The sequence below is a fragment of the Gymnodraco acuticeps genome, unplaced genomic scaffold, assembly GCF_902827175.1.
Source record: "Gymnodraco acuticeps unplaced genomic scaffold, fGymAcu1.1, whole genome shotgun sequence".
In the NCBI taxonomy this organism is placed as follows: domain Eukaryota; kingdom Metazoa; phylum Chordata; class Actinopteri; order Perciformes; family Bathydraconidae; genus Gymnodraco; species Gymnodraco acuticeps.
This window is the reverse complement of record NW_022990699.1, coordinates 2,028,887-2,055,352: the sequence shown is the minus strand read 5'-3', so window position 1 is coordinate 2,055,352 and position 26,466 is coordinate 2,028,887. Positions and strand designations below refer to the sequence as shown.

General features: G+C 40.7%; 1 protein-coding gene across 6 annotated transcripts; it reads right to left on the bottom strand.

Annotated features, from left to right (window-relative positions):
• On the bottom strand, positions 1-25,493 carry LOC117555708 (zinc finger protein 558-like). 6 transcript variants are annotated; one of them, XM_034230671.1, is made up of 8 exons: positions 25,091-25,491; positions 10,444-10,812; positions 9,801-9,922; positions 7,561-7,621; positions 3,176-7,193; positions 2,544-2,662; positions 2,280-2,421; positions 1-1,960 (listed from the first exon to the last, which is right to left on the bottom strand). In XM_034230671.1, the coding sequence occupies exons 5-8, from the start codon at positions 3,444-3,446 to the stop codon at positions 987-989; spliced, it is 1,506 nt and encodes a 501-aa protein (XP_034086562.1). In that variant the 5' UTR covers positions 3,447-7,193; positions 7,561-7,621; positions 9,801-9,922; positions 10,444-10,812; positions 25,091-25,491; the 3' UTR covers positions 1-986. The 6 variants fall into 6 exon arrangements, with proteins under 6 accessions (XP_034086562.1, XP_034086563.1, XP_034086560.1 ...); XM_034230672.1 differs by having other exon boundaries at positions 3,176-7,621; positions 25,091-25,493; XM_034230669.1 differs by lacking the exons at positions 1-1,960; positions 2,280-2,421; positions 2,544-2,662 and having other exon boundaries at positions 5,219-7,193; positions 25,249-25,450.
• Positions 25,494-26,466: the final 973 nt, after the last annotated feature.

The window sequence follows — 26,466 nt, the reverse complement described above, 5'->3', positions numbered from 1 at the left end:
TCTGCGTAACTGCAGAACAACTTTTTCCTACACTAAAATACAAGCCAATTCCAGGCTTGAAATTGAGTTTTTCTGCAGGTTAACACAAGGACCAAAAGACTCATGTACTCACATTTAGATTTTGCATTGTAAGCACATGCCATGAGAGGGATGGCATGATGACATAACTGCATACATCAGGGAAAAATATCTGCAAATATAGGGCACATGGTGAAACATGCTGACAGCAACACTTTTATCAAAAATCTATTTGCAATGATGTCCAAATCCATTTAGAGGCATCCTTTGTATGTTGCCCCTGCCCCCTGGTGTCTGGAAAATAATGGTGCAACAACAGGAGATGGTACTGAACAAGGCAATATTTGACAGACGTACAATATTTTATTTCACTTTGCAAGAACAGGGTGGGAAACTATAGCTTCTTTAACAACATGAACTTTCCATTTTATACCACATGGAGATGGGGATACATACAGTAAGCACCATTTTGAAGGAACAGACATGCTATCCTACGTTTGCATGCCACGTGTCTAAATCTAATACCAACTACTTTTTTATTAGCGGTGTGAAAAACATTAGTTTGTAGATCATTCAGTTCGTAATGAACAGGTGCTTGGGTCTGTATAGTTACTTTTCAATGAGAAGAAAAGCATCATTGTAAGATCGTGTCATCTTTGAGAAGGTTTTTTCTTTACATCAATAGATATTTCATCATATTTTCATGGATGATTATATCCATCCATTTAATACACCTAATACAAAGCTTTCCTTTTGAGTGTGACCCATAATTATGAGATTGAATCATAATATAAAATAAAGACACTCAAAATGTATTTTGACCATGTATTAAATAAATATAATACAATTTGATGGTGTTTTTTTTTTTTCAAGTATGAAAAAACCCGAATCCTTGAATGGGGAAATAGGCGGATAGGCAACTGTGAAAGAAGAAAATAAAGTGCAGAGCCATCACTTTTTAAACGTTTTCAAATGGGATTAGGGGCTATTTCTGGCTCCTGCTGTTCGTCCATGTAGTAGGGGTCTCCTTGGTGGACTCTGTGATTGTGCACCCTCAGGTTCCCCCTGTGGGCAAATCTCTTCCCACACTCTGTACAAGCAAAGGGTCTCTTCCCCATGTGAACGTCCCGTTGGTGGGCTCTCAGGTTCCCACTGCGGGCAAAACGTTTCCCGCACTGGGCGCAGCCGAAAGGCCGCTCCCCTGTGTGTGTGCGAGTGTGCACAGTCAGCTCAGAGGGGGTGAGGAAACTCTTGTCACAAAACTGACAAGGATGCAGTCTTACTCCTGTGTGGCGTAAAAGGTGTCTGCGCTGGTGGGAGGGGTAGGTGAAGCACTTGGTGCAGTATGGGCAGGTGTACGGCCGTCCATTCGCTGCAGCAGGAGCTGGAGGATGGCTGAGAGTGTGTGTGTGTCGCAGAGCCAGCGACTGGGAATTGGACTGTGTTCGGAGAGGGTCTCTATTGCCAAAAGTTGAAACCCGCCGTGTGTGATTGACGGGGCCTCTCCCTCCCCTGTCATCTCTGGGTCTCCATGGAGATTCCCCAGGTGGGGCTTGAGGCTGAACCTGCCGTGCCTCCGGGCCCTGCACAGAGTTCTGATGGGAGATGTGGTTCTCAGGCTCCTGGTCCAGAAAAGGGAAGGAGCTATCGTCGTCTTCGTTGCTGGTCTCGTCAGAGCCAAAACCCCGTCTGAAGCAGAGTGTGTCTGTGCCGGCGCTGCTGCCAGCTGGACCAGAGCAGTTGGTGCCTTCGGCCTGCAGGTTCTCCAGACCGGACACCCCACCTTTGGTGCCGTCCAGCCCTGGTAACCACTCCCCTGGTTGAGCTAGCCCAGGGGCAGGCCTGGGGGAGCAACGTCCGCTCTGGGAGATGGAGAGGAAAGGGGTGGAGGCTTGATCCCGGACAGATCTGTGATCTGCACCGCCCTGATCCCAGTGAGACACTGCAGGGATTAGGAAGAAGGGACAAGTGGTATGGTCACTACCGTGTAGAATTATAATTAAACAAGCATTTTTTGATTTATACATTAACACATTTTCAGCATTATTATCATTTACACTGTTGTTATAGATTTGTTATATACATATTTTTTTATTTAAATGTTTCCATATTTATTAGTGTTACGTATAGTAGCATAACACAAATATTTAACATACTTATTTCTTACTAAGAAATTATATTCCAGAATACGAGCAACTGTAGTGTATAGATCTAATGTATACCTAATGTTCCTCATAGGGACAAAGTAGTTCTGATCTTACATTTAGCCTTGGCTTGTGTAGCAGACAGGGTATGTATCTTCCTCTGTTCTCCAGCAGCAAGCGTTACCTCTGGGACTTGGACTGCCACAGACCCCCCTGTAGGTTGTGATCCAGCACGCTGTGAGCAATAAGCAACACAGATCTGAAAGACACAGAAAAGCCAAAAGCAAATGTCACTTTATTCAGGCTGCAGATATCATAATAGCTTCTTAACTTCAATTTTTAGGACATCCGACTTTTAAATCATTGAGGACCGGGTCTGACCTCATGTTTTACTGAAGCTCCATCCTGGCCTGTGACCTCTTCTTTCATCCCTCTGAGGCTCTGACTGAGTCTTTCCTCTGGGTCCAAATGAGAAGACAAATCCTTTCCCACATTTAGTCCTGTGTAAGAAAAGTGTGGGTGGTCAGTGCATCAGTTAAGTGACAGGAATGAGAACTTGATTACAATTGGGGCTTATCCCCCTTCAACAATGCAAAGGATAGGGATATTTAGAAGAAGCACCAACATCTTGTCCTTAGGTAAAGTAGTAACACTATAGTGTAAAAAACTCTGTACTCTATAATTGATTATATTTTGTATTAACAATCTTCCAGTTGTTATTTCAGACAAAAGTTGGTATTCCCCTCTGAGGTGTAGTGGAAAAGAAGTATGCATCTTGAAATAGCAAGATAATAACAAGTACCTCCACATTTTCCATCAGTACAGTACTTGATTAACTGTAGTTTACTTAGTTATTTCACCAGCTATACATTAAAAAAAGATGGAATGGTTTGACATACAGACTTGGTTACAAGATGATACCACTCTACCAGTGCACTGTCCACTTTCATTAGCATTTTTCTGACCCAAGTAAGTTTTTATGAAATTCTTAAATACCATGTGAGCTGTATTACCTGATATGTTGGGGGTCTGCTGCCCCGTGCTGCCCTCTCTGTCTCCTGATGACAGCTCCCCTTCCTCGCTCCCTCCAACCTTACGCCTCCTCTCCACTTTCTCCAGCCTGCCTCTGAGGATGGAGATCTCCTCAGTTTTCTGCGCTAGCCCCGCCTGCTGCTCACACAGGCTGCTCTCAAAGATCTTGGCGATCTCGCAGACAGCAGCAGCCAGCAGGGAGTCCATGACGGTGGCCAGCTGAGCGTGGAAAGCATTCCTCACCGTCTTCATTGTGCTTTGTTTCAGGAAGGATGTTTTAATGTCAGTGAGGGATTGACACTAAGGTTGTATTCAATGGTTTGCCTCCAGTGACAGTCGAGGACGATGTGTCTACAGCGATGTGCACTCCTCTACCCTGGAACTATGAACTGCCACACAATGTTGCCATGCTAAGTACCTAGGCCATTTATATTATTAATATATAGCAGCAAGTTGCTTTTATAGTACAATCTGATTGTTATTAAAAATCTGCTGTGCGGCTGTTTTAGATATTTCAATAAAGATGACAATGGTGTCCAGGCTTTATTTGTTGAGCTAACGCTAAAGCAGTAATGACAAACAACGTGGTGCAATGCAGTAAGCCGGTTTGTTTAGTTGATGAGCATTAACACAATTACAATTTAAATAGCTACAAGAAACATGCTGTTGTAACAAGCAATACAGTAAGGAAGCTAACAAGCTAACGTGTAAACAAGGGAGCCAACGAAGCGTAACCAGTGCTAGCCTGTGTATAGTCCAGGTGCTAGTTCAAGCTAGCTAACTGTTTACCGGCAATGGAAACAACCAAAGAAGCTGGTCGACTCTGCAATGTATCTCAACAGAAAGCGACCAAATAGCTTATCTGGCATAAATTAAATCCATGAAACGATGCAGCGACTCGGCGTCCAACTAACTAGCAGGTTGATATCATATCTGTGATGTGATGGTTGCAAGTCTCGCGATAACAAAGATGAGGATTCAGGTACTGGAGAAATCAAAGAGCCAAAATAAATGTCAATTATGTCATATACTGAAAAACACTTAAATTGTTGTGATGAATTCCTGGACTGAAAACAACTCGGCTGCTCCCCTTAGAAAGACCAATATAAAAAATACATTTAGAAACGAGTAAAAATAATAATAATGAAAGTATATCTATGTTATTATGGAGTAATTCATGATACAAGACCATGTGCATGTGTAACAGAGTTGGTGTACAATCCGGGTTAAATTGGAGAATTACGCCATCTGGTGTTACACACGCGTGCCTGCATTACTGTAGCTTTGTTACCGCAATGGATTGTGGGAGATTCTCATGATGTCGGTGGACAAACCATGTATGTTATTATTTTATTAGGACAATAACGTCCTGTTGTGTTTGTTTAGTTTAATGTTAGTCGTTTAATGCTCACAGCAACATGTTTTTTGTGTGATTGGCTATTTGTGTTATATGATTTATTAATGTGATCATCAATAGCTAATTTGAGCTAATAGGCTAACGTGAGCGTGGTGCTATCTCTTCTACAGAACGCAGCTCACGTGTTCTTTGTATGTGTCCATTGAAACGCAGGTATGTGAGTTTTGTACACCAGTTTGTTATGTTTAATGTTTCACATTGTTTATGAAAATACTACCACTATACGATCATTGATGTGTTGTTGATTATTGGACACTTATTTTGTAAAGGAGATTTTGATAGCACGTGAGGATCTGTTGAGAAACGCAGCTCACGTGTTCTTTGTATGTGTCCATTGAAACGCAGGGTAATAAACTGAAGTAATCACCAGCTCTGAGTGGTCTGTTGCCGAGGGGACACTACACCGGGGTTACACATGCATACAATTAAATGTACTTCGTAACCCCTTATGGTATTTTATTGTTCTGTTGTTTTTTTATGTGTGAGCCTTGTCCTTGTATCGCTGTCTTTCATGTTGTCTTTGAAAATATACACTAAAATCTAAATAAAAAGTTCAGTGACGAAGTAGTACAACTACCTCGTTGTTATTGCCAAAAAAATATGCAAGTCAAGGTATACAGTAAATATTTTAATGGGTTATTGCTGACAATGGTCATAGATAGCAACACTTGTAATAACTTTAAGAACATAAAAAGCAATAGTCGTGTAAGATCTCCCACCATGTCAATATTAACAATGAATACAACACAGTTACAAATGTTAAATATATATAAAAATCGTTGTTTTTTCCGGACTCAAGCACGGGATAAAATATCTACATAACGTTGAAGTCTTCACCAGTGTAATCTTCTTACATATCTGTCAGGTAACAAGAAAGATTTAAAATGTGTCCTTCAAATTCATTTAAAAATTGCAACGCTGAGTGCAAAGGTTTTGTCTAAACAACTAAAAACATTACCAGAAACTATTGAGGCAATAAGAGTGTTTAAACAATGTATTTTCCAATTATGCTTGAACTTCATACAACACAACAAAATCGCGAATAAGGCACTCAGTAAAAAATACTTAAAAATACACATTGAACCAAACTTGGTGAGATCTTTTTTTGCTCTTTAGTATGACATCACACAATGTGACAATACAATTGTGATGGTGAATACCAACATGTTAGTATGAGTTATATAGTGATCGTATCACTCTCAAAAACAAAACCTACAAAAGATTAAATGCAGGTCATCCTTGATCATGAATGACAACATCCAGCATTTCAATGTCCACAGACAGGTGATGCTAACTTTATACTGGCGTATTATGTAACCGCTCCATATGGTTCCTGAGGCATGCTCTATGGACGAAACTTTTCCCACAAACCTCACAGGAACAACTATGATCTTTCCCACAGATCAAGACATGCTTATTGTACCTATCCATTGAGGGAAACGTTTTCATGCACTTTGCACACTTGCGTCTCCTCCTCAAACACATTTTCCCGTGCCTGCTTAGCTGTGCTCTATTACTAAACCTTTCAGAACAACCTTTACATTGAATGGGCATCTCTCCTGTGTGGGTGGGAAAGTGCTCAATCAGCCCGTGTGTGTCTGTAAAGGGCTTCAGGCACAACCGGCAGATGAAGCCCTCAGGGGAGCGTGTGCCCATTGTTTCCCATATTAAACTTGGGCTTGTGTCTGGAATGTTATCCCTCTGAACATCTTCATAGTTGTTTGCATGACTTTTTTCTTTTTTTGGAGACTTCAAATCCACACAAATATCGTCCATATTCTCCAAAGGCATGGTCCATGCATTGCTTTCATTTGTCTCACTGGAAATGTTTTGTTCTTTGTGCATTTTCCGTTTGTGTTGTCTGAGTGCCTTTTTACTCTGGAATGGCTTCGAACACATGCTGCAAGGGATTTTTTTTTCACCAGCATGAACACACAAATGCTCCTCTAGATTCAAACTAGTACGACATGTCTTGTTGCAGTGTACACAGGTTAGCTTTTTGTTGCCCTTATTATTCTGAGTAGAAGATTCACTGGGCCTGCTAGAGGAAGCTGTGTTTTCTTTTTTAATGATGACCTGTTGTGCAGTCAGGTTTTCTTCACCTAAAGACTCAGGTTTTGGAGGGTTAGTGGATCGAGCTTTTTTTGCCAACAACTTCTTGAGTTTTATGCAGGATGGTTTATGCAACTTTAGAGCAATTGGAGATGGGAACTCTCTTTTGCAACCTTTGCATTTCTTGTGTGATCGTATATGCACACTTCGGCCAAACATTGTGTCAAATGCCTTCTTACAATACCCGCAGGAGTACTTTTTTTCCCCGCCGTTTTTTACAATCTTTTTTTCTGTAGACTCAATTGTTTTTTTATTTTCTTCTCCTTTGCTCTTCTTTGTATGTTTTTGCTTTTTTCCTTTTACATTTCCCCCCCCTTTTCCTAGACCTGTACCGATTGTTGTGTCAGTATGCACCTGCTTTATGCCTGAGAGCAATTGTTTTATGTCGTTTCTCAGTGTTGAATGTTGAGTTCCTTGGTCATGTGTTGGTATGGTTTTGTCCTGCGTGGTTCTCTTATTTATTAAGGTAACTGTAAAAAGAAAATAGTCAACTGAATGAAAAAGCAGAGATGACACGATTACACCACAATAAAAAAGTGGAAGAAAAGAGAATTGGTAATGCCAGCATTTGAAAGCAGATACAATTTACAGCAACACATTTTATTAGAATCATTGTCCTAGAAGCTAGAAGGTATAAAGCTAGAGGGCGGATAAACTTTAACTTGCACATGATTTTTGTAAACCAACTACCATCAATGTATGGCTTCGCAAATTTACAAAGAAACAATTCCTATTTACAAAGAGAGCCTTTGAAATCATGAAATGGGTATCAGTGAATGTAACATCTAAATTCTGACAAGTATAATTTACAGCACAAATGAATAAAATGACACAAACCTCTCCTGGATCTCCTGACACCCTTTGCTCGCTGGTTGGAGTCAATGTCACGCTGATAAACCTAAAACAAAGATAAGTAGTATTTTGTTGGTTATATCTTCAGGGATTAACAATGCAAAAAAAAAGTTCAAAATAATTAGGAACATGCAGAGCTATGTCTTCAAACGCAGCAAGTAAAGATTAACTTTGAATGTTTTGAGACTTTCAATACCTTTGTGAATATTGTAGCTCTTTATAAAACATGTGATAACTGTGGTATAGAATTTTCTATATACCCATTTAGTTTTAGTTCTAGTCTTCTTATTTATTCCCTCTCCTCCTCTCTAGGCCATAGAGCTTTAACATTCTTTCTCCACAGCTGTGTATTGGTATGACCCTGGTAGTTGATTCAGCAAGCCCAAAACATTCATAAAACAATCTCTTCTTTAGATAATAACAGGACCAAGCACCGTGTCAGAGAGCAGGAAGGACATCCAGGAGTGGAGTGCACCAGCTAGGCGTAAGAAAGTAGGTCTTAACTCTAACGTCGGGCTTAGCTACGTCCGACTTAGTGATTCAAATTTACACAGAGTGCACCAAGCCTGACTAGTCTCGGTCGTAGCTGCGCCTGGTCTTAAGATGCTCGTCCACGTGAATACACGCAAAACAGTTTGTTGCCAAGCAACACACGTCTACATAATTTAACACTCGAACTCCTCCATTCAGAGCAAGCTAAGACTTGGATAACGAAGTAATGGATAACGGAAACCAAAAGAAGTGAAATATGACGCCCACACCCCGAAAAAGAAAGAGGTATTTTACAGATTTTTTTAAAATCTCAATTTCATGCTAGTTCTCCAAATGTTGTTATTTAATGTTCTTGTGTGTTTTTTTAATAAAATAGGCTACAAAACGGCCTAATGAAAATATGTGGTCACAATGGGAGCTTATTGAAATGCAATTGCAAAAAACAGCGTTACAAATATACAGGGCTATAGGTTGTTTATTATGTGATGGCGGGTAAGTCGTCCACCGATATCTTCATGGATGCCAGGAGGATTTTGCTGCTTCTTCTTGTGTTGGTAAGTGAATATAATTCCTAAGGCGGCGCTGGAGAGCCAAGGAAACTTGTCTAATAGCCCGACATGCATTTGTGCGATGAACATTAATCATGTCTCCCACAGTATTAAAGTAAAATCTGAGCGCAATCAGCACCTACAAGGTTGGGGAGAGTGCAGCGTTTCTGTCTGATCCATTCTGTTGTTGAGGGGAGATCTCCTCGATTAAATCAAAAAGGGCTTGTCTGCCGAAACGAAATCTCTATCAGTTCACTGAATAGATGTCCAGTGGGTTTGTTCGATCAAGGATGACTCTCTTCTTAATGCCCTTTTGTTGTTAAACCTGTAAACAAGACGCACTGCCATAGTTATTTTCCTTCTTGCCTGTTTTACTATGGATACTAGTCTGTCTTTCCGATTTACGCCTGCTCCATACTAGGCGTAAAAGTTACACCCGGGCGCAACGCATACAGGGCTTAAGTCTAAGTGGTGCACAAGTCATAACTTTAGTTTGGTCTTAACCTTCGGTTCTACATCGGACGTAGAGTTACGCCCAGCTGGTGCACTCCACTCCTGGAGTCTATCTTATCAGGTGGATTGCTCCCTGGAGCCGATCATTCTATGCTAGGGGCGAAGCTGGCTTTGACTGGTTATCGAATGCTGATTATTATCTTAGGAATAGTTCAATATTGAGGAGAGCATGAGGAATTCCGAGTTAGTTGGGCAGAGGATGTGTCATTATATGTATATTTGTAAATATGTCAATTCTCTGGCCGTAGCTTCCAATAAATCTCCAGTGTCTGACATCAACTCAAAGCTCTTCTGTGTGCTCCTTGTGTTCTTTGCTCCAATCATTTCATTACATATTGGATGTATCCAATGTTTACCATAGAATCTGCACAGAAGCTTTTTTATAAGCTTGGCTACCGTAAAAAAGGAAAATATTAAAAAGGAGTTCCTAAGTAAATGTTGTGTTGCTGGCTGTAAGATTTAGAAACATGTTATCAATATCTGATCCAGATGTGGTGTTAGATTCTTGTTTGATCAATCAAAATCCACACTGAACAACAACAGTGTCTGCGGACAACAGTTAGCCTATTTCCTTCCTCAACATAACTTTTTCAGGTTGTCTTTTTTTTTAAAATGGTTCCCAATTGTAAATGTAAATACTCCCCCCTCCAGATCTGCCCTTCAGTTACACACCTCCTGCTTGATGGAAATCTGCGACAGAGGAATGGACAGCCGGCGCAGTCTTACGCTGGGACATGCATATTCTTTCTTGGTTACGGTCTCACAGGCCAGGGGAGCACACCAGTCATCAGGTACTGCACAAAAACACGTATAAGACAAATATGGTTAGAATATGCCATGCAATATTGTGATTACTAAGTACATGCAAAAGATAAAAGGCTTTTCCTTCCCTCACATAAACTTGCAACCTATACTCGGTACTGTACTTAAAGTTTAATGCAGTGTTTCCCCTATATACAAATAGCAGCGCCACCTTTACTGTATGTTCAATAAAAGGTGTATTTTGCTAAGTCTTGAGACATTGCCACTGTATGTACTAGGCCTCAAGAGCCTTTCTTGTGCTGGCAGACACATAGAAACATATTGGCGGGGCGCACTTCGCACACACTAAAAAAATCCACGCGCTCCACGCTCACATTTTGCCGGGCCCGCGTGCCTTAGCAGCGCTACTATGACTCCATCCTAGGGGAAACACTGTAATGCCTTTCACTCTGCAATGGTAACCCTCCAAAAATATATTGAATACAAAAATGTCTCTTTTACAGTAGAAAGCAGCCTATTTTGGCAAGTTATTCACCTCATTTGAACACATTACCTTCAAAGTGAATCTCAGGAACATCATCTGTTGGTTTAGGGGCGTTCACAACATCTTCAGTTCCTCCTTTCTTCACCTCTGTTCCTCTGCTGCCAATTTCAGTCAACCTGATCTCTGCTCTCTGCAACTTCATTTTAAGTTGAGCAACTTCCTCTCCTTTATGCCCCAGCTCCATCTGATACTCATGTAGACTGTTCTCAAAGATCATCATTATTTCAAACACAGCTCTCCTCAGGGTGGAGTCCATGCTCGTGGTCAGCTGGGCTCTGAACCCTCTTATCAGGTCAGACATCTTTGAAGAAAGCTGGAAACAGGCTACAGATGTCCTAGATCCTTGAGTGATTCTGTACTGCTCCTTTTACACTCCCCCTAAAACGGATATACAAGAGATCAGGTTACAATTTAAAAATGTTATGAAATTGAACAACCCATACATTTGTGTTTACATGTTACATGTTTGCACATGGCAGAAATGTTCCTTTGGTTTGAATGTATACAAATGTTACTAAAAAGGGTACAGTAAAACACAACCAAACAGGACACATTAGAATACATTTCTATAAAAACAATATACATTTGGTCAGTTTAGCATGGTGTATATTTGCGGGCTCTGGGCTCTAAAACCCAGGGGAAGAAATTCTTCCTTTCACAGCAACACAACTGTCTCATAGCTTTGAAGTAGGGATGGGAATTTGAAAGCAAATCTATATTCAAATATTCGACCCCCCAAAAAATGGTTAACCGGTTAACCGAAATGTACATATCCTATAAAAAAAAAAATTGGGTAAAAAAAAAAAAAAAAAGAATAATTAGAATTCATTTTTTTCAATAATTTTTGGAAATAAATACATACATGTTCTAATAAGTGTAGAAACCAAGTCGAATTTGTAAAAAGTATTGAACTGGTGATCACAGTTTGACATCTATAGGCCTACAGCAGGGGGCAATGCTGGTAGATCGCGAGTCATTCATAAAAATAAATAAATCCAGCTCCGTTAAAATAAACATGATCCCTCCTCCCTTGGCCTCCCTGCCTAGTACCCCTCACTGCAGTGCGCAGTACCTCAAGCCCCTCCTTCTCAACCTTTGAGGCACGTGACTAACGGCCCCTCCTTCTCAACCTAAGCCCCTCCTTCTCAACATTTGAGGCATGTGACTATCGGCCCCTCCTTCTCAACCTTTGAGGCACGTGACTAACGGCCCCTCCTTCTCAACCTTTGAGGCACGTGACATCCTGTTTCCGGTAGCAGTTCTGTTCTGTTAATCATAGCGTCAGAGTCATGGATGTATAATAAGAACTGGATACAGCGTGGAAGGCGGGGCCTCATTCATTCCAATGAGAGCTGGGCTGCTTCTCAGGTCGATTAAATGAAATCCTTGCTTCCCTCACTTGCGTCGTTTCCCTGCGTTTAGTCCCTCCCACCAGTGAAGCATGGAGGGATGCAAGGAAACCACGAGAAGCAGGGAAATGAGTTTTAAGAGCAATGGGACGTCCTTTCCTCCGGAGCGTCACGTGAAGCGACGTCCGTTTGTGATGACGCTGCACAGCTGATCGTCTGACAGCAGCTCTGTCCGTTATTTCCACACACCCCCCCGCCTCTGTTAGCACACATTTACTGACACAAACATTTGTATCATCTGTTGTAGACCCCAATAAATAAAATAAAATAAGAACTAATTCTCAAAAAAGATAAACGCCATTCTTAAAATGTATAAACGAACAATAGTTTGATTAATATTGATTAGAGTGCACAATAGAAATAAAATAATTGAGAGAAGAAAAAGAGATATGTTATCTATCAAAACCCAGTTAGATTAACATTCATTGGATTGCACACTTTGTGTGTTTGTGTGGATATGTAGCATATTAACATTTTAATAGCACTTAATGACTGAATGGAAATGACAATAAATGAAAATGTAAAACGAAAAAAGCGATCATGAAAATGTTTCCAAAAAATGAATTAAATGATTTTTGACCACTTTGTTGTTCAGATATAGCACATATTTGTAACTAAATGAAACAGGAATTGAAACAAAACACGGTATAAACTGAGGAGTGACTCCCGTGAGGTTCATGTATTTTCTTCACTCTGCTCTCATGTCAAGAAGCATCAGATCAGCTCATGCACTGCCTCGTCCAATCAGTGAGCGATACACAGTAAGGGGGCGGGGTGAGTATCTGAGGATTTCATCGGAGGATGGTCTGGTGGTTCCTCGGTTATCGCTCCTCCATGTTCGCTCCTCGCTCCTCGATCCTCGGTCCTCCGGCAGAAATAAGAACCATGGGACGGTACTCAAGATGGCGCAGGCAAATCAACTTCCGGTGAGACCGAGGACCGAGGAGCGAGGAAATGAAAATAGTCGACCTGAGAAGCAGCCCTGCTCATTAGCGCATGATGATAAAATGGCCCACCTTTTGAGAGAGTGAAACGTCACAGATTACCCAGCATGCCTGAGAAGTACCCGTATGTGCGCTCATAGAGCATGCGCAACTTTAACCAAAATGCTCGTTCACATCAAGCACGTCAATTTGCGTACACGTAACAGCACCGCGCGTTCATGACAGCATGGTAATGGATTTTTGTTATCATGGATTTGATATGAACGAGGCGGCAGTTAGCAGCTAGCGGCTAGCTAGTAATGATGCTAATGTACACATCAATCGTTATGTACTTATATTACGCTGTAACAGGATCTAGTGATATCCAACAGAGCTTCATTTAGCATGAAATAATGATTGCACTGTATATATATATATTTATATACAGTGCAATAAGCTTCTTAGTGCAATACGAAGCTACAGGGACGTTAATAATGTCGGTAATATTAACTTTATTTAATACAACATTTACGGTACAAGATGTAATCATACAGCCCATGTAGTATGATAATGAATTACAGCAAACATGTGCAATATATCCATTATTACAGCTCCGTGGGATGGCAGTAAGACGATATGGGTCCGTTCTTATTGTGCATCCATGGGTAAAGATAAACGCAACTCACATTGGTTTCTCAAACAGCATCTCTGTAAACTACGTGTATTCACTGAATTTCACTCTCTGCCTTTAACGGCTCATTGTAGCTCCAATAGCTTCAGCCCCCACCCTCCCTGTGAGCACAGTGTGCTCTGATTGGTCGGGACACGTAACATTAACGTGCCGGGCGGCGCGGTCCCGTGGGCTAGATGCGCGTTCATAATGCAGAGGGAAATAACTCTCAGAATAACGTTATTAGCACATTATTACAACTTGAGGAACGAATGTTTTTAATAAGGGCTATACAAGTGTTCATACTGGGTAGTTTATTTAGTTTAAAAAAAATTATCCAACGAGTTACAGACCACTCTTTCCCCATGTAAGTCAATGGGAAAAAGTGTTTCCGGGCCTGGCAAACAAACGGAAGTGTAGTACCGCCGTTTGGCCAGCACGAATATTTTCATCTGAGTCCGGCGCACTTCCTGGGGGCTTGGTCAGAGTACGATGGAGGTGTGAGTGTTAAACATGTAACCTGTCTTTGTCAAATATATTTCAGGATGAAGAGGTTCCACAAAAGAAGCAGGCCATAATTTGAATGTGTCATGAGTGAGCGCTGCTGGGGGGGAACTGTTACAATCTGTATTAGGTTCACTAATGCCTCAAAATGTAATAGTTGTCAGAATCTGTCTGTGTTTTATTTTGTCCTGTCCCTGTCTCTGTGTTCAATAAAATTGAAAGTCCTGAATTCAAAGTGTTTCTTAAGTAAAAGAGTATAAGTATTATCAGCTAAATGTACTCGAAGTATCAAAAGTAGAAGTACATGCGGAATGGCTCTGTTCACAGTATTATACTACCATTGATATTATCCTGTCAATTCTATCAATTTGTCAATACGATGGCACTTTTTTAATATATTTTTTTAAATACTGGTAGGAAATAATGTGATATGATTTCATTTATATCACATGTTTTTCAGTAAAAAGTGAGTAAATATACAATATTGCCTCTGAAATTCAAATTAAAAAGTTAAAAAACAAATGAAGGCCCTTTCTTGAAGTCATAACTGAAATAATTGATGCAATTAACATGCAAATAGACATTAAAATATGCTTTGAAGGCTGTTAATGTGTTTAATTTGAGTTTTACATTTTGAAATGCCGTTGCCATGGCGACAGATCACTCGCCATCATCATTGGTATCATTATATATATATATATATATTAATATGTTAAAATAGTTAATACTCTGACGCTATGAATAACAGAACATAACTGTGAAGCTCGTCACGTGTCTCAAAGGTATATATATATATATTTATATTAATATGTTAAAATAGTTAATACTCTGACGCTATGATTAACAGAACAGAACTGTGAAGCTCGTCACGTGCCTCAAAGGTTGAGAAGGAGGGGCCGTTAGTCACGTGCCTCAAAGGTTGAGAAGGAGGGGCCGTTAGTCAGGAGGGGCCGTTAGTCACATGCCTCAAAGGTTGAGAAGGAGGGGCCGTTAGTCACGTGCCTCAAAGGTTGAGAAGGAGGGGCCGTTAGTCAGTAGGGGCCGTTAGTCACGTGCCTCAAAGGTTGAGAAGGAGGGGCTTAGGTTGAGAAGGAGGGGCCGTTAGTCACGTGTCTCAAAGGTTGAGAAGGAGGGGCTTGAGGTACTGCACACTGCAGTGAGGGGTACTACGCTTCTCGCCGTGCCTGCCCTGCAGTCCCGCCCCTCTCAAGTATGGCGTTATATTTGTGCCTCTATCCTGAGTACGCAATGAAACATGTTGAGCATAGAAAATGCGATTGAGCGCGCACTTGAACATTTTTGAGCACAGAGAAATATATTTTCTCTCATAAAACTCCTGCTCCGTGCGCAAGCAGACCGCTGCACGCGCTCTCTCTCCCCCGCTCGCTCGACCTCTCCAGCCTGTGCGCGCTCAGCTTTGCCTGCGCTCGCTCAAGTTGTCACAGCGTTACAAATGTGCCACAAAACCAACCAATCGGAGAACTCGAAAAGGTCAATTCTGATTGGCTGGTCCAGCGCCATGTAGAGAGAAGAGTTGCTACAGCGGAAGTCCAAAATGCTTGATCGTCACGTGATTCAGAGAGACTCGGAAAGTTCCCGGAAGTTCGTGGCGGGCCATTTGAATCACGATTTGAATGCATTAATAACAGGATAGAAATGCAATTTTTGGTAATTAGTGGTCAATAAAGGTTTTGATTTGCAATATTTATACAACATATCGATATGTGTATGTAGTTACATCAATGTGTGTGTGTTTTTTTTTTTTAATGTGCTAATATTTGAGGATTAAGATAAAATAAGAAGTAGCCTACTTTATTGATACCAATTGGGGAAATGTTTACGCTGCAGTAGCAAAAGACAAGGAGGCATTGTACATTAGACAGTTAAAAGACTATAATTAAACAATCGAAAATGTAAACATCTTAAATAGAAATAACATAGCATTACAACGTAGAAAGTAGAAAATATACATAGTGTGAACAGCTATCTTACCTGTTAACATACATGTTAGGCTAACGTTGCCTTGGTTAAAGAGCCTGTTGTTTATTGCTTTGAATTCTTTAAAACAAATATTATCTTCTTAAACCTGTATGGTAGTCAGGAGCATCACATCCTAATGTTTGATATATTTAGAGGGTGGGAAGGTTTAAAAATTCTGATTAGATACATTTCTACCATTTCTTTAATTCATGGTGGTTTTAGTAATCCCTTGGTAATTGAGGACACAAGTAATCTAAAGTACTAATGTAATCTTTATGACTTTCAGAAAGGACAGGAGACCCACAGGTGCCTATCAATGATTGTCAACTGACAGCACAATGAGTCAAAGGGCTAGCAGCAGCATGATGATGATGATGTTAAATGTGTTGCTTTAGGAACATCCATTGTAAATAAATGGAATTCAATAAACATTGAATAGCATATCATGCAGTTTGTCTGTGCCTTTTCCTCCATGTTGTCCGGCATATAGTCTCCCCCATGGTTTGCTGTGCTGCCTAGGGATGCTCCAAGCGCTCAGAGAAAGGAGTATGAATGTAAGGTTTCCCCACTGACACAGAGAGGAGGAAATAATGGCTGGCTCAAGTCAGCAGGAGCAATTTAACTATCACAAAAGACAACAACAGCAACAAATGTGAGGTAATCATATTTTTCACAAAACGAAGACCACACCATTGGGAAGCTTAACGTCTGTTTAATCAAAATAAGGAACAGGGAGAGGCTTGCAAAACTCTGGGAGTTGAGACTCAGGTGCAGGGTGAGGGTCTCATTGCAGGTCTTCAGGCTCCATTGAATCCCCCTGGGGTTCTTGTACTGAAAGAGGGAGACAGGAGAAAGGGTTAGATACATCTAGCAATAGGGTGGGAAATTGCTGACCTATTTTAAACTTACCTTGTGTTTTCACTCTCACTTAAGTCCCTCTCCCATCAATCCAAAATCAGCTGAGCTGCAACAAAATACAGACAGGTAATAATCAACAGAATCACAAGGACATTATATGCAGGGGTGCACATAACTTTTTTGCCCTGGTTCTCAAAGGAGCACCTGGAGATGTTGCTTGGTGCTCATCCATAAAATGAAATAAATCGTAACTTTTGAGGGGGTCTTGACTTTATTTGCCAGACACACGGCACTGAACACAAATGCAGAGGTGAACACAGAACACACATACAGAGGTGAACACAAGACAACATTAGCACGACCAGTAATCCTACAAGCTGTCATCACTACCCTCCTGACTGTTCTCCTCACTGTCTTCCTCTCTGTCAGACATGGTAGCTGATGATGTAGGCCTACTTCTTTCTCTCTGGTTGAGTCTGCGATTAGCTGCTTGCATCCACAAGTCAACAGCTGGTTTGGGGTCGAAAGTCTCTGTTGTGATCATCTTAGACAAGTAGATGTAATCAAATAAGTATGTGAACATAACCAATAACCTACCATAGCCAATAACAAATGAATGTAACTTATTTTATTTGTGTTGTTCATTCATATCTTATTTTACCGTAACATTTATTTATGCATTTTTTTATCTCCAGTTTTAAAGGATATTTTTGGTTACTGTCCTATAGTATACATTGGAATGATTTCAAACCTGTTTATCCCAATAATTATAAAGGAGTGCCTTGAAAATATGTGTTTACATAAATTGTGACCAAACCGTTTGAACTTAGACTAAAGTGAACTATCTAAACACTCAGAGTCCTTTACCTCACTGAGCTGTAGTTATCAGCCTCTCAGTCTGACTGGAGAGGACTCTCCCTCCACATTATTGGAGACACATCTTCTTCTTATATCCGTTAGAGCAGCTAGCACCAGATTCTAATAACAACAGCGCCGGTACCGGTGCACCCTCCCTCTCTCCCTAGCTCACTCGCACTTTGGCTGTGAGCTGCGGGCGCCAGATAAGCAAACATCCCCCATTTTAATCACTTACAGCGCCCATCGTACAGGGCAAATGAAAGGTGTAACCGGGGTGAAAAGGGTGTTACATTTACTTAATTATGAATATTGTTACATCAAGGCCGAAAATTAGGATGAGCACCAACGGTCAAAAAAATGTTTTTCCCTCCCAGAACTGCCAGCGCAGCACCTCCACAGATCTGGCGCCCTAGGCGAACATCTAAAACGGCAGTGCCACGGGCCGGCCCTGAGTTCATATGCAACTCGCAAATATCTTTCTCTCTTTAATATGTAACTCCCTCCACCCCGGATAAAAGCACGTTAAGAAGCCCCTTTTCTCTAATTCCACAACGTTGGAAGAAATAACATTAAGAGAACGGATTAATAGGCTGTTCATGGTTAACGTGTGTTGCTAACTTTAGCCGGTATCCTAGCCTCATCTGTCCGGTTGAAAATTAACGCAAGCATATGCCCATTGTAGAACAGGAAACAGAAGTTGGTCCAGGTTCTGGTCAACCCAACATTGTGATAGAGAGAGAAACATGTTTTGTCATTCTGCCACCTCTAATGCTTACAGCAAGTAATCAATACCTCAGAAGGGTTCATGTAGCTACATGTATGCTACGGTTTGTTAGCGGTTTGCTTAAACTACCCCTATAGCTATGTTGCCGGCTAGCAAACTCAGGCATTGCAAACAATAACGTGATATCAGAAAACTAGAAATGTATTACTCACCTGACACTGTGGCGTGCTATTCTCTTCATTCGAGTCTGTCATGTCCTGTAAATGTCAACGATAGATGTGTAATAAGAACGTCAACAGCCTGATGGCAACCGAAAATCCCTCTCTCATCTCAGATAGAAGATATGATTGGAGACGACCAGCCAATCAGAATTGACCTTCTCGAGTTCTCCGATTGGTTGGTTTTGTGGCACATTTGTAACGCTGTGACAACTTGAGCGAGCGCAGGCAAAGCTGAGCGCGCACAGGCTGGAGAGGTCGAGCGAGCGGGGGAGAGAGAGCGCGTGCAGCGGTCTGCTTGCGCACGGAGCAGGAGTTTTATGAGATAAAATATATTTCTCTGTGCTCAAAACTGTTCAAGTGCGCGCTCAATAGCATTTTCTATGCTCAACATGTTTCATTGCGTGCTCAGGATAGAGGCACAAATATAACGCCATACTCAAGCACATTCTAAGTCCATCCCCTCTCTCGTGCACTCGGCCACGCGCTAGCTGCCAGAGCATGTGAGAAAGCGAGAAGCATCGCTGCAAGTGGGAGTGCAACTGCCGCTGCGCCTCGGCTTGTTGAGAAAAAAGACGACAGAAGCGAAATTTGGAAATATTTTAGTTATATCTCTGACAGTGAGGGCAAGCCTACGGACACCACAAGGCCTGTCTGTAAGAGATGTTTCAGATCCCTGCAAACCAAGGGAGCCAACACATCGAACTTGGCTAAGCACCTCGCTGACCGGCATCCAGAGCTGTTTAAAGAATTTAAAGAAAGACAGGTTAGCGAATGTGATAGATAATATAATTACATCATGCTCAAGCCCATGCCCTCAGAAAATATAAGTCAAACAAGTGTAATTTATTTTGTGACAAACAAACGTTTTCGTAGTTTGACGAGGCAATTAATGGCAATGCTAACTGGCTATCTTTTTAGCTAACTTACCAATGTGGCTAACATCTGCAATGTACAAATGTACATTTTGTCAATAATTATGTATATTACTGTACTATTACATGTTAATACAATATAAAGTTAACTATCAAAGAAATCACATAAACTCAAGTATAAAGAAGAGACCATGTTGTAAGAAAACACTTCACAGATAAACTACAATTTTATTGATCATGAAAATAATAAACATAAATTACATTAACTGTGAGTCTGGTACTTCAGAACGATAAAGCTCGAACCCAGGATTAGCCTGCCCTGAACACTACTGATGATGGTATCTCACAAACTAATTAACCATCATTTTTCTAACCCATATATTTCAACTACAGAAGTCTGCTGGCTCACAGAGAGTGACTACGCCCACTCAGAATCAACCTACCCAGAATCAACCTACCCTCTAAGCTCTTTTTGAGCACCATATTAAGTACCCAAAGGAGTCCAAAGATGCTACAAGGCTCAACAGGGCAGTGGCAGAATTCATCTGTATAGACCAAATGCCAATATATGTAGTTGAAAAGGCTGGGTTCAGAAACCTTGTACAGCATCTGGACAAAAGGTATAACCTCCCCTCTAGGAATTTCTTTATGTATAATGAAATTCCCAAGATCTATAATGAGACGAGGTCTATAATCAGTGCACAGCTGACACCAAAGCCATTCTTCTCCTGCACTACGGACCTCTGGACCAGCAGAACTGTAGACACATACATGGCTGTAACAGTCCAGTTCATAACAAAGTCCTGGGAAATGCAGTCCTGGTGCTTAGGATGCTCTGCATTGCACTCTGACCACACAGCTGACACTCTGAAGGAAGCCCTGGAGGAAATTGTCACAGATTCCTGGGGGCTAGATATGGCCAAAATGTCTGGTATCACAACAGATAATGCTTCTAACAACCGCAAGGCTTTTGCTGACTACACCTGGATACCCTGTTTTGGTCACAACTTACATTTGTCAGTCAACAAAGCCATAGACATTGATCGTGTGGCAAGCTGTCTGTCCCGGATCCGCAAGACTGTCTCTGGCTTCTCAAGATCTAATAAGATGTCAAGACTGCTGAAAGACAAACAGAAATCTTTACAGCTGCCACCACACAAACTAATTCACGATGAGCCCACCTGATGGGGATCCACCTATGATATGGTGGAACGATTTTGTGAGCAGCAGCAAGCTGTCTCTGCTGTTCTGGCTGAGGACAGAAAGAAGTGGCACCTGATGCCCAGAGACACAGACATGACAACTTTGGAAATTGTGAGGGACGTCCTGGCTCCACTTAGTGATTTCACAGATGCCCTAAGTGGAGAGAAAGAAACAACAATCTCATCAGTCCTGCCACTCATGTGGAAGATAAGAGCCTGCACAGAAGATGAGGAAGGTGACCGTCCACTGGCGCTGGAAATGAAGCACAGAATTAGAGAAGACTTAGAAAAGAGATACAATGAGCACGATCTGAAGATGATGCTAAACATCTCCACTTTCCTAGATCCAAGATTTAAGAGTACGTTTGTTACTATGGAAGAGGAAGTCAAGAGGGAACTGCTCCTCAAAGCTGAGACCGTTATGCTTCCTATGGAGGAGCAACCAGAAGACACAGATGACAATAGAGGAGGAACAGCTGCTGCAGCTGCAGGGAAGAGAAAAATAAGTGACCTAAAACATTTGCTCTGCAGTATCACCTCAGAAAAGAAGGGGGCAGATCATTCTGGAACAAGACAAGATTCTTCCACACCCACAATACCCACAGATAAACTAAATGGTGAGATCACTGACTACAAGCTATTAACAGACATTAGCCCTGCAGAGGACCCCCTGACCTGGTGGAGTCAACATGAGGTACACCTGCCCATGCTGGCTCGCTTTGCAAAACAGTATCTGTGCATTCCAGCATCCAGCTGTGCATCTGAACGCGTCTTCAGCACATCTGGAAACATCTGCAGTCCTACAGGAGTTCTAGACTGACTGAGGAACACTTAGAAACCCTTGTTTTCTTGGCCAAAAATCTTAACAAGGCAAAGGAACTGAATAAAAAATGAAAACCAGCCTGCCACCCTAGGACTAAGGTTTAGTCTGAGTAGGGACATAATCAAGCCAGTTATGCTGCTAAACAGTAGGGCTATGTTCTATTTTTTGTCGGAGACCTCATTGTTCGTTTAATATACAAATCTATTTTGACAAAGGTTGTTTGTTTAATTTTATTTAATACGAATTCTTGTCATTTATTTTATTTATTGCTCTCATTGTTTAAAAGTGTGTGTTATGGTTCTGGTGAATAGTATAGTATATATAGTATGTGTGTGTATAGTGATCTGGTGTGAAATAAAGCACAATTACATTTAAGTCTGTTTCCCTTTTTTTAAGAAAAGTATCGAAAAAGAATCGGAATCGCAATTCTTGACTTGGTATCGGTATCGAAACCAAAATGTTGGTATCGTGACAACACTAGTCCGAATAGTCGATTAATTGTTTCATTAATCCGCGAAGCACACACAATGGCGACGTCAGAGTTCCCGTTAGCCGGCAAATCTATATCTCTTCGGTCAAAATAATTTCCCTTTAGCGCAATACCGCTTCAGTTGCGCCACTTATGTGACAGACAAGAAGAGTATGTGACAGACAAGAATAGTCAATTCTAATGTCTAACACTTAATGTGGAGAAAGAGATGTCCTGTATGGGTTGATTGTGCGTTGATCTGTTGGTAATGCCTCGGAGTTCCGGTGGGCATGTAAACAAATGCATAATGCTGCGCTATACTTTGTGGCCTCACCCGGTTGCATAGCGACACTTATTGTTTAGGTGTCTTTTAATAAGCAGGTAGTCCTATCATTAGCTAGAACTAGCTAGATCTGATGGATTTGGACATAAACGCGAGTGAAGTATAACCGGACGCGAGAGAGAGGGTTCAGCACCTGCAGCTCTGCCCGCTGTGAGGGACCGGTGAGCGGAGCAAAACACACCTTTAGACGTCAACTAACACATTTAGCTATGGCACTGTCATATATATATATATATACACACACATTTAATTATTCAATTTGATAATATGTAATCAACTTAGGTATTCCTCCCAAAAACAAAAAATATATATTCATAACTCATATTCGAATACATGAATAATTATTCGACTACCTGAACAATTTCGAATATTAGAATATTCGATTAATCGTTCCCATCTCTACTTTGAAGCATGAAGTACCCGGGCATAGGTGACTTTCATTGAAATGTATCATAAATCTCCTTTAATTATATATATATGTCATTATTATAACTTTGATTTTCTACTAAATGTTCTGAAGCTTTCAACAAACTGGGTGTCATATTGACCACTGTTAGGAAAATTATCATACGGATATTACCGGTTATAATTAGTTGAGTAAAGTTGGAACGATATTGGCAGATACAGATTTCACGGATCAATAACTCATGAACAAAAAGTTGTTCAGACACAAAGTACGTCTCCTAAGTACAGTGGTAAGGTTGACAACGAACTATAATCACATTTTGATCAAAAAAAGCCAATACGTGCCGTCCTCCAAACTGGACACATTACATTGGTCTCTATCTGCAGCCGGAGAAGAAATGAGTGCTCAGGGACCGTCTGCAAAGTGCAACTCCGAAAAAAGAGAATACAATAATATTCAAAAACTAGTGGTGCACGACAATTATCGGCCGATATTAGGAATTATGACGTCATCCCGATAAACCCGATACAAGTATTAATAGCCCCGATAATATACAATATATTTTTTGGGTAAAAAAAAAAGAAAAAATACTGTGATGTGGGTGAATTGGGATGAGGGGCGCTTGTTTTTCACTCGGCTCCTCCCGTTTTGCCAGTACTGTGGTATTAGTGGTTTAGGAAGAGGGGAGTTTTTCACAAATCCAGCGCTCCCTAACTCATGCCTGGCTGTGACATAAATGGTGTGCGGCCGTGAAGCCAGGACAGTAAACAAACATGTCGTCGGTAGTATGGGACTATTTCAAAGTTTCAGAGTTAGATAGTTTGCTTGCTATTTGTATTAACAAATGCAATGCAGAAGTTCCACGAGGAGGGAAAAAGGCAACGAGCTATAATACTTCCAACTTGATTAGTCACCTGAAACATCGCCATTGCTACGATGGTGTGTTAAAAGCGTACGAAGACGCCTGCGCTGCTAAACTAGCGGCGAATCCAAAGCCAGCTGCAAAGGCACCGGGGCTTTTACCTATCGACGAGGCTGTAATAAATACTGTAATACTGTAATAAATATGGTCATTTTGAAGAGTCAAAACTGTTCTTGGCTTTGTTTTGTTCATAGTAGTAATGCTCATGTCATTTGCTCACTACTAGTCTTTTTTTTACCACCAGGTGTGCAAAAACTACAGGTACATTTAATATATATATATATATATATTATTATCGGTTATCGGTCTTGAGAAGCAGGAAGGTATCGGTATCGGTTTCAAAAAACCAATATCGTGCATCCCTATCAAAAACGTTACTATTATACAGTACATTTCTACCAAACTCACTACAAACATCAATAGTCTCCTGTTGGTCATACAACAGTAGAGAGTTTGGAAGAATGTGCTTTTGAATAATTTTGGTGAATATTTATAGTGTAAAATCTTCAATAAATATGGTATAATCTTCAATAACGTCACTATTATACAGTATATTTCTACCAAACTCACTACACACATCAATAGTCTCCTGGTGGTCAGACTACAGCAGAGAGTTTAGCAGAATATGGTTTGGAATAATTTTGGTGAATATTTATAGTGTAAAATCTTCAATAAATATGGTATAATCTTCAATAACGTTACTATTATACTGAATAATTAACATGTTTCTACTTAACCCCCGTCTAGCCACCGATCTTCAATAGCCTGTAATGTAGAATTTGATTGACTAAGACCTTCCCTTTCTTATGTCTTTTCCTGTACAAAGTGATTGCTTTTCTGTTGTAACCTTGTCAGAACTTGTACTACATTGCTGGTGCAAGACTGTCCTTTCAGATTGATTCTGTTAAATGCTTTAACTGTTTATAAATAACACAACGTTGGTTTAAACTTGTAGATTTGTCCATTTCTTACCAGATGTTGGAATTAAGTGTGGAATGTCCACCAAATGAAAGTGTTTTAAATCATATGATGGGGAAATGTTTCCACCGAAACACATAACGGTACTGTAACGGTTTGGATACAAACAAACCCATGCTAGCATTGAGAGGACCGTCAGGAAATAGCGCCATGTGTTGTCGTTAAAACGCCTCAATCTAGGTTTATGCAAAACAATCGGGTTTGACAATACTTTCGCAAGTGGTTTAAGAAGAAAACTCGGATGATATATCACATATTAGAATAACAAGCACGTTATCTTTTTTTGAACCACATTGCAGCCAGTAGGCTACGCCATGTTCTTGAATTACTAACTACACAGTTATTCCTTTCGACAAAAGATCGGTTTCTGAAATCCACACATGTCTTTTGAATAAACACAACTAGGCGTTGTAACAAAAAGGAAAGCCAAAATGGGTTACAAGCAAGTTAGACGTGTATATAAAATCCTCATGGCGGACAAATTAGATACTCACGGTTCGGGAAGAGGGGAGCTCCTGCCGCCTTTATGCGGTGATTTACCGGGCCCGAACCTCCGAAAACCTCACGACAGCAACAGTGAACACCGCCTCATCCACTGACAGCTAAATGCGTAATGTAGTTGTTTCTTGATAGTGAGTAGAGGTGTACTAACCAGTGTATGTTACCAACCACACGGGGAGATAACAAGATAACCATACGCCATTTTCACTCCCAGGCGGGAAGAAAAGGTGACGTCGGAACTACGTCACTAAAGGAAAATAAAAAACATGTTTGGAGTTGGACATAGACTGTATAAAGGTTTGCACCCGATATTTGTTGTAACTAGTGATGATACGTATTGCGCCGAGGCTTCGGAGGGTGTCGAGTAATCCCCGAATCTTTTTGTGAAGGTTATATATTAAGGTGACCAGATTTTCAAAATTACAACCGGGGACATTTTGAGTTGTGCGGTCAAAATCTCATAACATATCCAATTTTCTTCACTGTTAAATAAAAAAGGGGGACAATTCTGGTTCAATGTAATTCGAACATTTTAAGTGTTGGATACAAACAGAAGGACGATAGCTCATATATGAGACTTCAAAGGTCTTTTATTTTGACTCTACATCAGATTGTCCTGATTTTCTCAGATTGACTAGATGGGGTCTCTTGCTATCCTATCACCCTGAAGTGAAATAAGTATTTGATTGACTTCGAATGAATCTTTGATTATGGACGGTTTCCATTAAATAATAATCAAAATATAGATGGACAATAGATCCAATTTGAGATTTTAAACTGCATACATTTTAAATTGTGCTTCAGAAAGTAATGTTATTTTAGGAGTGTTGTGAGATGGTGTCAACATCAATTGAAATTAGTCACCCAGTGGAAATGTCAGATATGTCTTCATAACTGTATCCTTACATTTTACATTCACTCAGTTATAATGTGGTAGTTATACTTAGTTTGTTTTAAATTATTATTGATCACATTATATAGGACATATTTCTTAATTTAAGCTCCAGTATATATGAATATGTTTGGTGTGTTTTTAGGTATATTTGTTATTGACCGAGTAAACGCTTTTATTTTGAAGGCAGTTTTTACAGGCCTCTACCGTAATGCTAGGATATTCGCCCAACGCAATACAACGTGGGGGCTGGCTTGACTGAGTTTTCCGAAGTGGGGGCTGGCTTGACCAGAGTCTGTAGTCTTTACCGTGTTTCCTGACATGAAACGTTTTATTTCACCTTGCTATGTGTTTTTAACGTAGGCCTATATTTAAAAAACGGGGACATTTCCGGGTACAGGTTCAACCGGGGACAGGCCAATACAAATGTGGACTGTCCCATCCCGGAAAACGGAGACGTCTGGTCACCCTATTATT

Excerpts from the sequence above, each read along its gene's own strand:
- LOC117555708 (XM_034230669.1), bottom strand. The coding sequence starts at position 10,735 with ATGTCTGACCTGATAAGAGGGTTCAGAGCCCAGCTGACCACGAGCATG. Across the intron at positions 7,622-9,800 it reads AGATTTCCATCAAGCAGGAG|GTTTATCAGCGTGACATTGA; the intron begins GTGTGTAACTGA and ends TCTTTGTTTTAG. Across the intron at positions 7,194-7,560 it reads TGTCAGGAGATCCAGGAGAG|TTACCTTAATAAATAAGAGA; the intron begins GTTTGTGTCATT and ends TTCTTTTTACAG.